The sequence below is a fragment of the Theropithecus gelada genome, chromosome 3, assembly GCF_003255815.1.
Source record: "Theropithecus gelada isolate Dixy chromosome 3, Tgel_1.0, whole genome shotgun sequence".
NCBI lineage: Eukaryota > Metazoa > Chordata > Mammalia > Primates > Cercopithecidae > Theropithecus > Theropithecus gelada.
In genome coordinates this window covers 182,041,962-182,058,605 of record NC_037670.1, presented here as the reverse complement: position 1 = coordinate 182,058,605, position 16,644 = coordinate 182,041,962, and the positions used below count along the sequence as shown (strand labels likewise).

The 16,644-nt window shown below is 50.0% G+C and overlaps 1 protein-coding gene across 2 annotated transcripts in view; it reads left to right on the top strand.

Moving 5' to 3' along the window:
- The window catches only part of PTPRN2 (protein tyrosine phosphatase, receptor type N2), an 898,882-nt gene that overhangs the window by 452,781 nt on the left and 429,457 nt on the right, over positions 1-16,644 (top strand). For both annotated transcript variants that reach the window (XM_025379168.1, XM_025379167.1), the window contains one exon: positions 14,656-14,735. In XM_025379168.1, the coding sequence (XP_025234953.1) occupies positions 14,656-14,735 (80 nt within the window). The remainder of the gene's footprint in view (positions 1-14,655; positions 14,736-16,644) is intronic.

Below are 16,644 nucleotides of genomic sequence, written 5' to 3'. Positions count from 1 at the left end.
GGATGTTGGGGGTGGGGGAGGGGAGGCAGCCGGGTATGTGGGGGGGGCAGGGGAGGCAGGAGGGATGTTGAGGGGGGAAGGGAAGGCAGCCGGGGATGTGGGGGGAGGAAGGGGAGGCAGCTGGGATGTAGGGGGAGGAAGGGGAGGAAGCCAGGGATGTTGAAGGGGAGGAAAGGGAGGCAGCCGGGGATGTGGGGGGAGAGCGGGGAGGCAGGGGAGGCAGCCAGGGATGTGGGGGTAGGAAGGGGAGGCAGTCGGGGATGTGGGGGGAGGAAGGGGAGGCAGGAGGGATGTTGAGGGGGGAAGGGGAGGCAGCCGGGGATGTGGAGGGGGGCAGGGGAGGCAGGAGGGATGTTGGGGGAGGAAGAGGAGGCAGCCGTGGATGTGGGGGGAGGAAGGGGAGGCAGCTGGAGATGTGGAACCCGGGGATAAGGCCAGAGAAGAAGCGGGTCTTCAAGGCTGAGAAGCTCGGTTCCCCTCGAGGACCCAGGAATCCCGCACTGTCACCTTCTACCATCTTCTCTCTCCAGCCCTCCCCCCAGCCCCGCTCCCCTCCCCCACTGCTTCCTTACTTTCTCTTTCTCCCCAGCTCCTCATTGGTCACGCTTTGCTTCACCTCTCCCACTCCTCTCCCGTAAGGAGCGTCGTGTGTTCACGAAATAAACGTCCTTCTTCCAGTCACGGAGACCAAGCACACCATTCACCTTCACAGTCTCAGCAGAATGATGGGGTTGGCAGACACCAGGCCGGGGCGGGCGGAGGAGGTGCTGCCTGGGGAGCCTCTGGCTTCACAGAGCAGGTGGGCCTCGCCTGGCCCGCTCCTTGCGCCTGGCCCTCCCAGCCACCGCCTTCACTGTCGCAGGATGGATTCTGAGCACACAGGGCTTCTCCACTCTCCGGGAGCAGGCTGGGCTTCACCAGATGCAGTCCTTGGTACACATCACTCTCCACGCATCTCCCGCCTCAGGACACAGCGGCCCCCTCTTTCCTACAGAGTCAAGCCCGAGTCCCGCCGCCCGTCCCTGAGAGCCTTCGAGAATCTGGACCTCTCCGCCTCTTCCCCAGGGAGCCTCCCTGGTGGCCTCACCTGCAGGATCCTTTGCTGGTCCCCCTGCCCACATATCAGAGCTGAAGTCTGATCCTTGCTGTGTCCAGCACCTTCTCCAAGGTCCCCAGTCCTGGCCAGGCGGAGGCTGCCCCACACCTGGGTCTTGCGTTCTGGTGCCTGTGTGCGTGTGTGCTCAGGTGCAGTGGAGCGCACAAGCCTTACCTCAGTGTCCTGTGCCTCACCCGGCCCAGCAGCCCCAGGCACACACTTGGCAAATGCACCAGCTTGAGGGATGGACGGCGGTGTGGGCTGTGCCTCGTTGGTGTTTCGGGGAGGGGAGCAGCTCTGACGGGCGCCGACACAGTCACGCCTTGCTGCTGTCGGAGCATGTTCTCAGAGCTGCTCAGTGTTCCAGGAAAGGAAAAGAGACAGACAGGATGCGCGAGCTGCCACTCTCAGACTCTCCTGTGGTTTTGTGGAAGTGCTACTTACGGTGAATATGTTTTGTTAGTGGTTATGTAGCTGTCAAATAAATCCCATTATTTCTTATGACATCATTAGAGACCATTAAAACTGCATTAGCATGTGATGTAATTATGCCAGCAGACCCGCAGTGACCGCAGCCGGGTTTTACGACGCGATCGTGGCTGTCTGCGGCGGCGGTGATTGATGCCAGGCCGCCTCCCGCAGAATCTCGGTAAGGTGGGCAGCACTCCCGGGAAAAAGAATGCCAAAGACACATTCCCAGGAGCCCCTGAGTCCACAGTGAGACGGGCTCTGTGTCAGTTCTTTCCCAGATGGCTTTGGCTGAGCCCCGACATCAGCCACGTGCGGTCCTGGATCTGCCGGGGCATTCGGGGCACGCAGCCTGATTCTGTGTCAATCTTCATGGGCTCTCCTGGTGCGAGAACCGTTTACTTTCTCATCTGCGTGATTTACTGGATTGATGAATACGGTGTCGTTACCGAAGAGGCAGCCGTGGGAATTCTCAACCCTGATGCTTCTCGTTGGGGTCTTCTCTGTGCACGGGGCACGGGAGATGCCTGTGCCTGCTCCATCCTGCGGCGACCCCAGTGCTGCCCCGGCCCCTCCAGATCCTTCCCCATGCTTGCCCCTCTCCCCCCGCCAGTGGGAGGAGTCTCTGGGGTTTGCAGGGAAACTTCTGGAAAGTATGTTTCAGTTTCCAGGGGCAGAATTGTGATTGTTTTGCCGCTAGTCTTGTCCCCGTGCATGAGATTTACCAAGACGTTGTAGGCACCAGGAATCCTGTGAGGGGTGAGAATGGTTCTTGATTCCCTGGGTTTTCCCTGTAGCCTCCATGACTGTGAAGCCCTGGATAATTTTGTCTATACATCAGGGCAGCGCAGATTAACAACTGCAGCGACAGTGCTGTGGGTTAGTAATATCACTCAAAGCCAAGAGGCCCCAGCAGTGAGAAACTCCCAGGAGCCCCAGGGGAGGGTCTGGGTAAATGGCATTTGCATCTCGATGTGGCGTATCCAGCACCTGCAGACTCCGGCCCTCACTGGCAATGTTGCCACCTGTTCCACCTGTGTTCTGGATTTGCCAAGCGAGGAAGGAGGGGAATGGGACCTCATGTTATGTAATTCCTTCCCAAACGGAGCCCAGGCTTCATCTTCAGTGCCCTGTCTGAATACTGCAAGCAATTGCAAAGGTGCAAGCTAGTGGCTCGAGACAGCGACATGAGGTTTTCCTGGAAATAAGGAATGTCAAGGAAATGTCACAGTACGTCAAAACTCCTCTATCCCATCTTTAAGATGAGACAACAAGGGAAGACCACTGTGGATTTGCAAATAATAATTCTGTTTGAGTGAAAGATGGCATTTCTCAGGTTAAATGAACCCCATGATTTGATTGAAGATATTTGTGTTTAAAATATTGATGGAGCCTTGTTTCCTAGTGTGAAAATGATGTGACCATTTAGGAGGAGAGCAGGTTCCTTATTTTCCTGAGCCTCAGTTTCCCCACAAGGATGCAGGTGGCCTGGGCGTGTGGCTGGGACCCGGCTCTTAGAGGCTCCACACATGGTTCATACTTTGCTGGTATCATCTTGAGACTCTTACAGTTCTTCAACAAAGGACCCCACAAATGATGTCTATGATCGTCAGGCCATGACAGGGTTGGAGAGACTCTGGGAAAAACTAGAATAGTGCCTGCTGTGGAGGTTTGCAATACATGTTAGCTGGACAATTGCACTCTTCCATTGTCGTTACGAAAAAAAACACTCCAATTTCTACTGTTAGTGGAATCAGATTGGCAAGAAGAACCCATTCTTTTCTCTAGACTTTTCAATGCACTTCAAGTGTGAAGCATCGGGTAAATGCTGGATTTGGGTACTGGATATCAGGTAATGAGGAGTTTCCCAGGCTCTGAGCTTTCTTGTAATGACACCCATAGGACTTGAATCTTCATCACCTGGCCGGGTGCAGTGGCTCATGCCTGTAATCCCAGTACTTTGGGGGCCGAAGTGGGAGGATCACTGGAGGCCAGGAGTTTGAGACCAGCCAGGGCAACAGAGCAAGACCTCGTCTCTGCAAAACCAGAACCAGAAAGTATACACTCCTACGCTCCTTGAAGGCAGGGCCTCGATCTGTATTGCTCAATTATGTGTCATCAGCGACTAGAACAGTGTCTGGCCCATAACGGGCTTGTTTGTTGAATGAGTGAAGGAATGATTCCGTGAAAGAATGGACAGGCTCTGGATTCAAAGGCACGTGGGTTTGACTCCATTTTTCTCCACTTGCCGTGAGACCCTGGGCAGATTTCCGGCCTCAGCGTGCTCCTCCGCGGAGCAGAGACGATGTCTCCGTCAGAGTTGTGAGAATTAAATGCTCTGCCTGTGCAGATTCTTAGCACCAAATAAAGGGTAGTTTTCCAGATACATTATTAAAATAATACAATGTCTAAGCCAAGAAATATGTAAACACAGGAACAAGTTAGATTTATATCGAAATGACACCAAACACTGTGGTAAAATATGCATTTTACTTATGACCTACGCCGCCAATACTAGATACCCCTGCTTGGCATGATGCTTATTTTTCTCACCAGGACCAAACAAAAATCTCTTCACTCTTCTGAATGTGCCTCTCCAGTCAGAGAAGCTGTGGACGAGCTGATTGCAGGAGGCTTCGGGGCAGATGGGCGGGGCAGGTTATTCTGGACTCACCTCCTGCAGGAAAGACTGAGACCTGCAGCCCAGGGCAGGGAGGAATATAAACCCGCCCCAGTTACAGGACCCAGCGGCTCCTCCCACCACGGATGCTGGCCCGTGAGCGTAGTTACGTTTCATTTGGGATTGCAAGCTGGAGTTGTATGAAGGCTGGCAGCTGCCTTCGGGAGTGAGCAGCCTGAGCATCCAGAGAAACAAAAGTAAAACAAGAAACAAAACCAGAGTGAGCCACGGTGCCCAGGAGACCCTGAGGGATGGTGGGGACTGTGCAGTGGAGCCCCCAGGAGGACTCTCGGGGGAGCGGTTCTCACCTTTGCTGTCTGTCCTACAGCAGGCACCAAAGGCTGTGGCCAAGCTGCTGAGGCTTCGGGGAAAAGCCTTGGTCCTAATTCTTGGGTGAATGCTTCTATTTCTAAATGTTAGTCACTAATAATTCAGTCATTTGTTTGTGTAGCTCATTAATCCTTAAGCATCATGAGAGCGAAGCTGCAACAGAAAGCACAGATGGGGGCTGGGCACAGTGGCTCATGCCTGTAATCCCAGCAGTTTGGGAGGCCGAGGTGGGCAGACCACAAGCTCAGGAGTTCAAGACCAGCCTGACCAACATAGTGAAACCCCGTCTCTACTGAAAATACAAAAAAAAAAAAAAAAAAAATTAGCTGGGCATGGTGCCGGGCGCCTGTAATCCCAGCTACTCAGGAGGCTGAGGCAGGAGAATTGCTTGAACCCGGGAGTCAGAGGTTGCAGTGAGCTGAGATGACACCATTGCACTGCGGCCTGGGTGACAGTACGAGACTCCGTCTCAAAACAAAAACAAAACAAAACAAAAAAACACAGATGAGGCGGCTCTGGTCCTTTAGGAATGGTGAACTTTCTGCTGCTCCTGTGAGACCCGGCCCACCCCTGTGCTGGGGGAACAAGGGTCTTCTCTTGGTACCAGTCATGCTACCCAGCAGGTGTAACAGGCTGCAGTAGAATTTCAAATGAGGCAAATGTGTCTAAAGTTCAGAGGCAAAGCATACATGTTGAACAATCTGTTTCCTTCCAAATACTCTATGAGAAAACTATGGGGCAAGACATTCCCTGGCACAGAAAGGATTTCCCAAATCCCATGTAATGGCAAAGCAATTGCAAACGAGAGACAATCTGCACAGTAATGCAGTTGCTGAATGCTTTAAGAAAATAAAGCATCATCAATAATTATGTTTTCATTAAGGCTTGCATGATGTTAAATTATCTTGCAATAACTTTATGTGTCTTTGTCTCCGCATACATTCAAATAGGAATTGGTTCTCTGTTCTTCCTCCTTTGTAAGCTCTCAGGCTAGATGTTTTGGGAAGTTATTGCCTCATGTATGGGAGGCAGGAATATACAGTTGTGCAGGAAATGTGATAAATGAAAAGTGTGTGTTAGGGAAGTAGGCATGCATTGTGCTATCCACATGGAATTCCGGAGTTTTATGGTCCCGGTGTCTCCTCTGTAAGAAGACATAGATGGAATGAGGCATGCAAAGAAAATTCTGTAGCAGCCAGACATGAGCTCATTTTTTATTGGTTTTCTGTTGGCAGCTTGGATTAGCCCAGCACCAAGCTGTGGGTTTCCCTAGAGTGAGGGACGCCAGTGAACAAGGAACAAGACCGGAGGAGGCAAGTTTCATCAGGAGTAATTTGGGGAGCAAAAGCAGAAACAGTGTGGGGGTCGGTCCAGCGAGAGAGTAGGAAAGGGCAGTGGTGCAGGCCTGCGTGGGGGTCTACGGTGTGGGGGTCGGTCCAGCGACGGAGTCAGGAAAGGGCAGTGGTGCAGGCCTGCGTGGGGGTCTACAGTGTGGGGTCAGTCCCGTGACAGTCAGGAAAGGGCTGTGGTGCAGGCCTGTGTGGGGGTCTCTCACTTATCCTCGTGCCTCGCAGAAGGCTCTCAGCCGAGAATGCCGAAGTCGTGATTCCAGTGGCGGCGTTGATATTAAAACTGGACTGTTTGGAGCTAGTACCTAAAACTCCAAGGGTTTCAACTTATTCATCTATGAAATAGGGCATTGCCAAACAAATTGCCTTAGGTCTAAATTTTGCAGTTGTTAGCACCACAGCAGCGTGCTGTCTCGGTTTGCACCCACTCAAGGCCAGACACAGGGCCGGCTTCTTGGCAGTTCCCCTGTGCCTCTGCCTCGAGGCTGAGGGGCTGGCTTTAGGGAGCCCCTAAAACATGTACTGTGTGTAGCGAGCTCTGCCAGGTTTTACCTGGCCTCAAATTATGTTCAGCCAGATATAGTAAGTCTCTTAAATCATTATGATTTTGTTTGATAATTTTGAGATCTTTATTAGCACTATGTTTCTCTGAACATACTACTGAGTAAAAAAATGGAATGAGCAATTCACTAAATGTATAGTCCACAAGATGAGAAGAGTTTAATGCAAAATGATTCTTAAGCTATAGACAGTATTTTGAGAAAGTCTCTAATTATGTTTGAATTAATATAAGCAATAAATACATACATATCTCCACCAAACCACCCACCCATCAATTTTTCATCCGTCTACCTCCTCATGCATCCATCCAGCCATCCACCCATACATCTGTCCACTTATCCAGCTCTCCACCCACCCATTCATCCATCCACTCACCTACCCAGCCACCCATCCACCCACTCATCTATCCACCCATCCATCCACCCACTCCTCTCTCCCACCCACTCACCAACTCATATATATATATCATATATATATATATCTCTCTCATATATATATCTCTATATATCCACCAACCCATTCACCCATCTGCTCATCCATCCACCCACTCACCCAACCATCTCTCTACCCATCCATCACCTATCCCTCACCCATCCACCCACCCACCCATCTCTCTACCCATCCATCTATCACTTATCCCTCANATCACCTATCCCTCACCCACCCACCCACCCACCCATCTCTCTACCCATCCATCACCCACCAACCCACCCACCCATCTCTCTACCCATCCATCACCTATCCCTCACCCACCCACCCAACCATCTCTCTATCCATCCGTCTATCACCTATCCCTCACTCACCCATCTATTCATGTTATAGGCTTCACCCCAAATCCAGGTGTCAAATAGACAAAGCACAGGTCAGTCTGTCAAGCCAACAGAGAGCATGCTAGTAAAATTAACAAACAAAAAACAGTCTACGGAAGTTTTCTTTTTTTTCATTTCTAAACAACTTTCAAGAAAATTCACCAGTTGAAAAGAGAAGCATTTACTTTTATGTTGGTTGTGAAGCATCAACATTAAATGGTTAACTTTAAAACCATATTTCTTGCCATATGCGCCTTGGCTGTCTTCTTTTTATCCACAAAAAGTCAAGGGAATCTAGTACCTGAGGCTTGTCTTTATTTAAACTGATGACAAACTTCTTCACTGCTGCTTAGGCAGTATCTATTTGGAAAACTCTAGTCAAATGTGTTACATTTATTGTAGCCCTTATAGGTTGACTTGATACAAATAAGCCTGTGTTATGTCTAAGTCATTACTAGAGAGAAATAATGACTCCCAGACCAACACAACCAAACGGAAGCCTCGGTTCTTATGGAAAACCATTTCCGAAACGTGGAAGCTTTTGTCAGAGATTTGTTCATCTGCATTCTCAACTGAACGGCTGGTCTAAGAACAGATGGAGCTCAGTGTTTTCTGTGGTTAAAGTGTCATGTCCTGAAAACTAATATTCAGAAAATCACCTTGAGGTGCATGATTGCTAAGATGACAAATATCGGTACATCAGTATATTGATGTTCTAAAGGCAGATAATTATATGTGTTTTTAAATTATTTCACTCATAAAAGTAGGGGAAAAAGAGATTTCCAAATAGTCCTTAGTTAAGAAAAGGCCTTTTACGCAGAACTCTTATACTCAATAGTCTGGTTGGTGGAGGGCTGATATGTTTGCCTCATAAGTCTTGAGTGATAGGAGTATCCTAGAACACAAGCAATAAAATCAGTGTTAAAATGCTAGATGCCACTTCTCTTCTTTGTTGGCATGTTTTATGACCATAAAAAGAAATGAGCAATTATCAATATGTAGTAAACTATCAAGTAGAACCACTGAGTGATAACTCAGGAATAAATGGAATGATATTTAAAATAGAGGTAACTATAGCTAAAATTACAGTGACGAAATGATCTCTTATCTATGCACAACATATATGGTTTGCTTATTTTGGTTAAAGGTAGTTTTAAGTCAGTGAATTCTGTAGAATCTCAGGGATATACTTTTTCATGTTATTTCCAGCCCAATTGGGAGATGACTCCTAGTGGCAATAAATAGCTTTTGTTTCTCCTAATATATTCTTCATAGGACCCATGTGAACACATTGTTCAAGTATCACACCTCTGAGGGCTCTAGGCTGCAGATGTGTGTGAAGACTCCCTCTTTCGTCAGGGGAAGAAGGATGTGTGTGAAGACTCCCTCTTTTGTCAGGGGAAGAAGGATGTGTGTGAAGACTCCCTCTTTCGTCAGGGGAAGAAGGGTTTGCATCTGAGTGGGCGGCATTCCTTTTTGGCATTTCTTCCACCATAAATAGGAGTCACCTTTCACAATATGTGAATTTGAATGTCAAAAGGTGGATGGTTCTCCCAGGAACAATGACTCAGAAATTCCACATGCTCTTAGATCAGATGCTCCTTACCATAGGTGTGCCTGGCACAACCGTCGGGATGACACTCTCAAGATCTGCCCTGAAGTGGCCATTTACAGATTCCTCGTGAGATCTGCACTCCACTGTCCAGAGTCTGGAAAGAGACAATCTCCTCCCTTGTCTCAACCACGTCCTTCCAGAAGGAAAGCAACCAGGCTCCCCCAGAAAGCAGTACAGTGTACGGGGACTGCGTGAACCCACACAAGGTGCAGTCAATTTAGAGAGTAGATTTTATGGAAGAATTCAGAGGAGGAGCAGACCCCTCCTGAGCAGGGCACAGACCGACAGCTGTGGTTCAGAGGAACCCTGTCACATGTCAGCTATCCTGCCCGATCCTCCAACAGCCCTGCAAGGTTTGTCTTGTTCCCCTGATTTTGCAGGGTAAACAATGTAACACGCAAAATCGCCCCACGAGGAAGTGGTGGCTAAACAAACAATTGGATCATAAGTCTTGTAAGCTCCAGTGCTCCCATCCTCTCTACAGTATAAAACTGTAAAATGTGAAGAAAATAATAAGGTTGTTGATGTGTGTGAAAGCGTTTCAACACAGATGCTAGGTGGTAGATGATCCTGATCATTCGCAGATTCTGTATTTGTGATTAATTTGTAATCCCCAAATCAATGCTAATGCCGAAGTCATTCCTGGACACACACAGAGCCGTGAGGTTCAGGTTGCCTGAGGCGCCCGTGCTCTGGTAGGAGAGGAGAGCCCTGCCTTCTCGTTTCAGCTCATACCGTAAAACACGGCTCCTCTTCAGGGTCTATTGAGTGCCACATTTTCCACAATTTTTGTGCATTTCGTTGGTGGTTTTGTTGTTTAAGTGGCCCCAGCACAGTGCTGAATGCTGACTCTGTTCCTAGTGCTGTAACTGGCTCAAGTCTGCTGTTTGCCACTCAGAGGCCGAAAACGTGAGAGTGAGGTGTGGGCGGAGGAAAGCAGTTATTACTCAAATGCTGGCAGTTAGGGAATGGCCAGGTTCATGCCTTTAACAGGTCATTCCCCCTTTTTGGCTGAGTGAGGGGTTTAAGGAGGAAAAGGCGTGGAGCTGTGTGTAGTGCAGGAGGACGCCGGGCTGTGTGTCTTTCTGATGGTTATCTCATCATGTGCGGAGGCCTCGTTTGTGTCATTGTGACTTCAGTCTGGGAGCGGTGGGCTACCTGTTCCTAACTCCCACTCAGCAGAGGATTCTGCAGCTGGGTCTCTCTGCCTGTTCTGTTTGAAAATTGGCCCCTGGAGATTTTAAGCAGGTCCGTAATTAGATAGGTGAGCACTGTGTAAGGAGGGCCTGGTGGAGAAGGGGCCATGAAGAATTTCACAGTATGCTTCAAAGCCAAAGCAGTAATGGGAAGGAAGTGTGCTAATTGTGTGTGAGGCTGGGACACATGGTGACAACATGCCTGATGGAGAAGACACCTGTGTGGATGGGCGTCGTGCACGTGGACAGGAGTCGCGGGCATGGACGGGCGTTGCAGGCATGGACGGGCGTCGTGCGTGTGGACGGGCGTCGTGCGTGTGGACGGGAGTCGTCATGGGTGTGGATGGGCGTCCTGCGTGTGGGTGGGTGTTGCAGGTGTGGGTGGGTGTCATGGGCGTGGGTGGGCGTCGTGGGCGTGGGTGGGCGTCGTGGGCGTGGGTGAGCGTCGGTGTGGATGGGCCTCGAGGGTGTGGGTGGGCGTCGTGGGTGTGGATGGGCGTCGTCGGTGTGGATGGGCCTCGAGGGTGTGGATGGGCGTCGTGGGGGCATGCTGTGAGCTCAGCATTCATAACTCAACCACATACATTCAATGAATCTACTTTGAGTAGAAACACACATAAAACAAGGTAATACGCCCATCAGTTGACAAAAACACTTGTGTCCAGAGGCTCACAGGAGCCTCACCCTCTGTTTCCCGTAGGAACAATAGCTCAGTATCTGCTTTCTGATGACTTTGGAGAACACAGCTGCCTGGAAGAATGAGAACTGAGTGTGGTATTCTCAGTCATTATTTGTTGAATCTGAATGAAAATGTGAAAGTCAAAATTAGTAACTGTTTCTTCGTTAAACCTAGATGTTTCCGTATAACTTAATGTCTGGGTTTCCATATGTCTGCTTCGATAACTTTTACCGGATCGTAACCCTAATTCTTTGCTGCCACTTTAACCGCAGTAGATCTGGTACGCGTATGCCTGACATGCTGTGTGTGACAAACGCCGCTTGTCAGGAAGCAAACGTGCTCAAGAAAAACTTGCTTTCTCCCCGAGAGCTGTAACCTCAGGTGCGATACTGGCTCCTAAGAGACTCTGCAGGGCTCTGGGCATCTGTGTTTTCCTTTTTATTTCCCGATTAGTACAGAAATTCCCCTTTTTAGGCCAGCAATATGCACATGGGATTTACTCAATTTTCCCCAAATGTCTAAAGAGACAGAAAGCTAAACAAGATAGCAGAGACAACCAAGGCTCCCTGGTTAGAAAGAAGTCGGTGGGAAGGCTGACCTTACTCCCTCCCCAGAAGCCTCTCACCTGGACCACACAGCACTCAGCCATCTGCCACCTGCAGAGCAGACGTGGCGGGGGGGGGGGGGGTAACAAACGCTGGGCAAGTTCTTCCTGCTGGGAGGAATCTCTGCTGCTGATGGTGCTGGGGACAGAGCCAGCAGCTCAGCTCTGGAGCGCCCAGTGTCGCCCCTGTTTACTGCAGACCCGCTGGGCCTGGGCACCAGAGTTTATTGAAAACCAGAGTCTTCTAGGCAGAGCAAGTCCAAGAGGACCTGTGGGTCTTGCTGCACTTGACAGCTGAGTAAACTGAGGCCCAGCGGAAAGGCCCAGGAGGGCCACAGAACAGTGACTCACGGAATTCGACCTGCAGCGGGGCCTCGGGATAGAGACGTCTTCCCACATCAGAGCAGCCGCTGTGGGTTTTAGGGAGGAGCCTGCATGTATCCGGTTAGGGAAGGTTGTGCAGGTGGGGTCACGCTACCGACCCTCTGAGTCTCCTCTGGAGATGGCTCCTCATGCCCTGTCCTCCCGCAGGGTTCCTGAGAGCACAAGGGCCGGAGCCAGGGCTCAGCTCATCGTGGCCACAGGCACCTGGTCTCGCTGGTGCTGACAGCGAAGGTCACTGAGTGCTCACCACCTGCGAGATATGCCCCGAGGGTGTCAGGAGCACTCCCTGGCGACCACCACGGCCCCACGCGATGGTGACGCTCAGCTTGCATGTGAGGAAGGACACGGACTGTGTGGCTCTCTCCTGTGGCCCCCACCGGGAAATACGGGGCCACATATCAGTCACATGCTTCTTCATAGCATAGGCAGCTGGGTTTTTGGACTCTGAGAAACCAAGAACCTCTTCCTCATACCCTTTAGAGGAAACTTTCAGCACCTGAGGGAAAAATTAGGTTTAGGGAATTCCAATCCCATCTGTCAGGGAATCCAGATGTGGTCCAGACTCACAGTTTCACAGAGGCTGTGTGTAAGCTGGAAGCCCTGTGGCTGAGCTGTCTGTCCTCAGCATTGTTTGTGGTCAAGACTCAGTTTCACAGAAGCTGTGTGTGAGCTGGAAGCCCTGTGGCTGAGCTCTCTGTCCTCAGCGTTGTTTGTGGTCCAGACTCACAGTTTCACAGAGGCTGTGTGTAAGCTGGAAGCCCTGTGGCTGAGCTGTCTGTCCTCAGTGCTGTTTTGGGGGTACGTGAGAGCTGCTTGTGTTAATGAGGACTTCCTCTTAATTTTAGAAAACCATTCAACCGAAATGTCGAACTGGTCACAAATATGAATCGATCGTCTCCTGCGTGGGTGAGGCCCTGGCAGGAATCATGCCTCAAAGAGCCCATCCTCTGCTCGGAAAGAAGGAAACATCTATAAACATCTGATGTGCCATTTGAGTACAAGTGTCAGGCACTCAGGGCCCTCGTGGAAGATTTTGGAGACAGGGAGAATCGGCCACTCTCACAGTCCTCACTCGGGAGTAGGGCTTTGAGAGGGGGCAGAACTCGGCACTCATGAGCGAGCAGGACGTCGTTGGCAGGAGAGCTGCAGTCCAGGGAGGGAGTGGCCTCCTCCTATCTGGGGGCCCATAGTGGGGACCAGCAGAGGGCCCAGCCGAGGCACCATAGACAGGCCTGGGGCCTGCGGCTGAGACTTTAACCTGGGCTCGAGAAGACACCAGCTCCTGCTCTGTGGTCAGCCCTGGAGGCGACTTCCAAGGACATTTTGTGTGCAGTAGAGCTGGACGCAGGAAGTCACTCCGCTCTGCTGTGACAGGGCACAGGCTTGGGCTAGAAGGATCACAGTGGGAACCAAGAGACAGTGGTGGATGTGGTGCGTTTTCCAAGGGTTTCCGCAGAATTTGGTGACTAGCTGGATATTTCTGGTATAAGGAAGCCGAAGGGAATATCCGTAAGGTTAGAACGCTGTTTGCTCCTCAGAACAGGCGCTGATTCAAGGCAGACCTCGCTGAGTTCAAAGTGATGCTGAGACTTCCACGTGGAATGTTCAGCCATGGCCGTGGTGTTAGGATGGTAACTGTGCTGCCTCGCGATGGCACAGCAGTCCCCTCTCCCTTCCACCAAGGGCTTGCACACGGGGGAGCTGCCCCTGGCCGGGAGAATGAGCAAAAATCCCAGGGAGGAAGACCAGAGGTTGGGACTAAGGTATCATGAGCGCAGATATTTGAATCACAAATACATGTGAGGTTGAAAGGATTTTGGGTGCAACGTCCATGGCCTAGGTGTCATATGCTGCCTTGGGATGAGCCTGTGGTGGAGGGAGGGAGGGGAGGCGGGCGCAGGGGAGGGAGGGGAGGCGGCCAACCTGTGGCACTTCTGACCAGCTGGGCTTGTACCCGTCAGCAAGGGTGTGTGGCTGCAGTGGGGACAGCAAGCGACCCTGGGCCACACGGTACCCACAGTTTAACAGCTTAGATGGGAGTGCAGGCACCTCCCAGGGACCAGGAGGCAACAGTCTTAGCTGCCGTCTCCCACCTCAATTGGGTCCTCTTCGCATTTCCTGTTGGTTCTGGGGATTTACTCCTTAGAAGACATGTAAGGGGTCCGTTCCGGGAAGAGCTGTCTACGGCTGTTGTCTGTGGACATGGGGTCGGTCCATCTGTCTTTGGGAACGGACGCTGGACTCCTAATTCATTTTGCGATGGCTGTAGGCACAATAACCAGTTCCTACTGCATGTGGGGTCTTCAGATGAATTAGATGGTTTAAAAAGTAATGTATTTTTTCAAAATTATGGTTGACATAGCATTTAGGAAGCTTCAGACAATTTTGATAATTCCTGTCTAGCAATTCCCTGCCAGTTGTTTTTATACAGAGTAGTTCTTAATGACTTTGGTAGTTTTTTAAATGGTTCCTGTCAAAAGAATTTTAAAAATACTAGTCTCTTTCCTCTCTGCTCTTGATTCATACATCTCCCTTGGGCACCAAAGACTAAAATCTGTTTCAATAACAACTTTTCTTTTTCCCTAGCTAGAATGTCTGCTTGCTACTGTTGGGTTTGGAGGCTGATATGAATTTTTTAGGATAGCCTATTACACTGTGATGTGTGTTTTGGAGAAGCGAAGCCCAAAAACAGAATTCTTGGCAAACGGAAACAAAGGTCATGGTGTGAAAGAAAACCGATGTCCAGTGGAGTTTGTGCCTGGAGCCGCAGTGGCCTCGGATATTTGTGTTTTTAAAAACACACCAGTGTTTTCCATGTCGTTTTCAGAAAAGCAGTGTGGCACATTGACTTCGTTACGAACTTATTTTAAATTATCCCTTCCAGGGTTCTCGGACCAGCAGTGACCTTCAAAGTGGGCGCCAATGTCCAGAACGTGACCACTGCGGATGTGGAGAAGGCCACAGGTGAGGTGCTTTCCACACACACGTGTACATGCACACACACGTGTGCGCGCACACACATGCACGCAAACGTACACGCACAGCCAGGGCAGAGAGAGACTCACAGTACCCACGGGGAGCAACCCAAAGGAAGGTCACAGTTTCCGTGGAAAGCTGGTGTGTAGTGACGGGGACGAGGGGCAGTCGCAGGGCAATGTGGCTGTCCGTGGGCGCCGTCTGGGATTTCGCCGTTTGGGGAGGGATGGGTTGCCCTGATGCGTGGAACTGTCTCAGATAGAAGGCAGGACACACAGGGCTGCAAGTGACCGAGAACAAGTCCGGCTTTTAGAAAAGGAAGATTTCGTGTTTGTAGTAACCCCAGTGTGTGCAGAGCACGTGCAATTTTGCTTTGAGGTTTTTTGTTTTGTACCAGACCAGGAGCACACACTGGCCCTGCTCCTGACTGTGGTGGGCAGGTACCACAAAGGATCCGGGAGGTTTCAATAAAAACCGGCTGACTTCCAGACAGTTTCACTGTTCACAGCCCAGGGTTCTGGGCACTGCGAATCACACATTTTTGAGATGTACTTACAGATAGAGCTTGAGTGATCTTTGTTATATGATTAATAATTGTCATTAAGTGAAAAACACTACGCTTTACTCACCAGAGTCTTGAAGAACAAAATGGGGTGGTGGACACAATGTTGTATTTTCGTCAACCTGGCTTTTTTTTTTTTTTTTAGCTTGTTGAAAACTCTTGTATTGTTTAATCTTCCTGCCTAGTAAGAAAAACACAGGAAGCGTAACAGAACCTCAGCCTGGCGGCTTTCAGTGCATTAGGGCCGCTCCGCGCCCAGGGCACTCCCGGTCTGTAATCATTGATAAGACGGGGCTGAACCCACGGACCCAGCCACAGCAGGAAATGACTCCTGCTTTTAGCCAGTCCTTTAGATTGCTAAATCTATGAACTTACTTTTTTTTTTTTTTTTTTTTGCTTAAATTTATGTCTTTTTTTTCCCAGTGTAAAATGCCGCAGAATACTCTGGTTTGTTTCGGGATTTCGATACTTAGCTCTCATTGATTGAGGCCTCACTGCACTGGCGCCCTGTAAACTTGGAAGCTTCTTTTTCCCATGAGAGTTTTCCCAAGGCGGGAAGTAGCCGCCATGTTCTACGGGATAGAGCACGTCGCTGGTCCTATCTGTTTTGGCTGCTGTGGATTTGTTTATGGGATATCCTCGTGCCCTCAGTAACTCCTTTGCTCAAGGTGGTGATTTAGGGGGCTGAGAATTTGTGGTTGAAATACAATGCTTTGCAAAGTTGCACTAAACTTCTGCAGTCTGATGTAAGGTTCGTGGAGAGTTGAACCCCCAGTCTCATTTTGTTGCCATACTTTGCTGTGAGGCTTGAGGAGCTGGGGTGCAGCTCGGTAAAGCAGCCCAACATCCTTACTCCAGCTGGGTGGTCCAGCGCGGTCCCGGCGCAGAAAGTCAGCGGGATCCATGCCAAACACTCCCGCGCAAGAAGGAATGGGGATCCCAGCAACGGCTTCAGCACCTCGTGGCTGCCGGAGCTCCCTCCCTCCACGGCATCTGTTTTGCTTGCTCCAGTTCCCCGTCAGGATTGATTATTGGAGATATTTAAGACCAAATCCATGATCAGGTATTATGCAAAAATGCATTGATAATTATCCCATGATTGGCAGTTTCTCCAGTACCGGGGAGCAACGCCACTGAAATTAGGTTTGCTGGACCTCAAGGATGCTAGGAATGGCAATCTTGTTATCTTTTTAAACACCGTAACAATGTACTCACAGACGAGGACCTTTGATTTATTTTATGGCTGTCTAGAGAAAATGAGGTTGATTATTTGAAAGGTAGTTTCTCGGTCATTTCTTTTTTTTTTTTTTTTTTTTTTTTTTTTTTTTTTTGGGG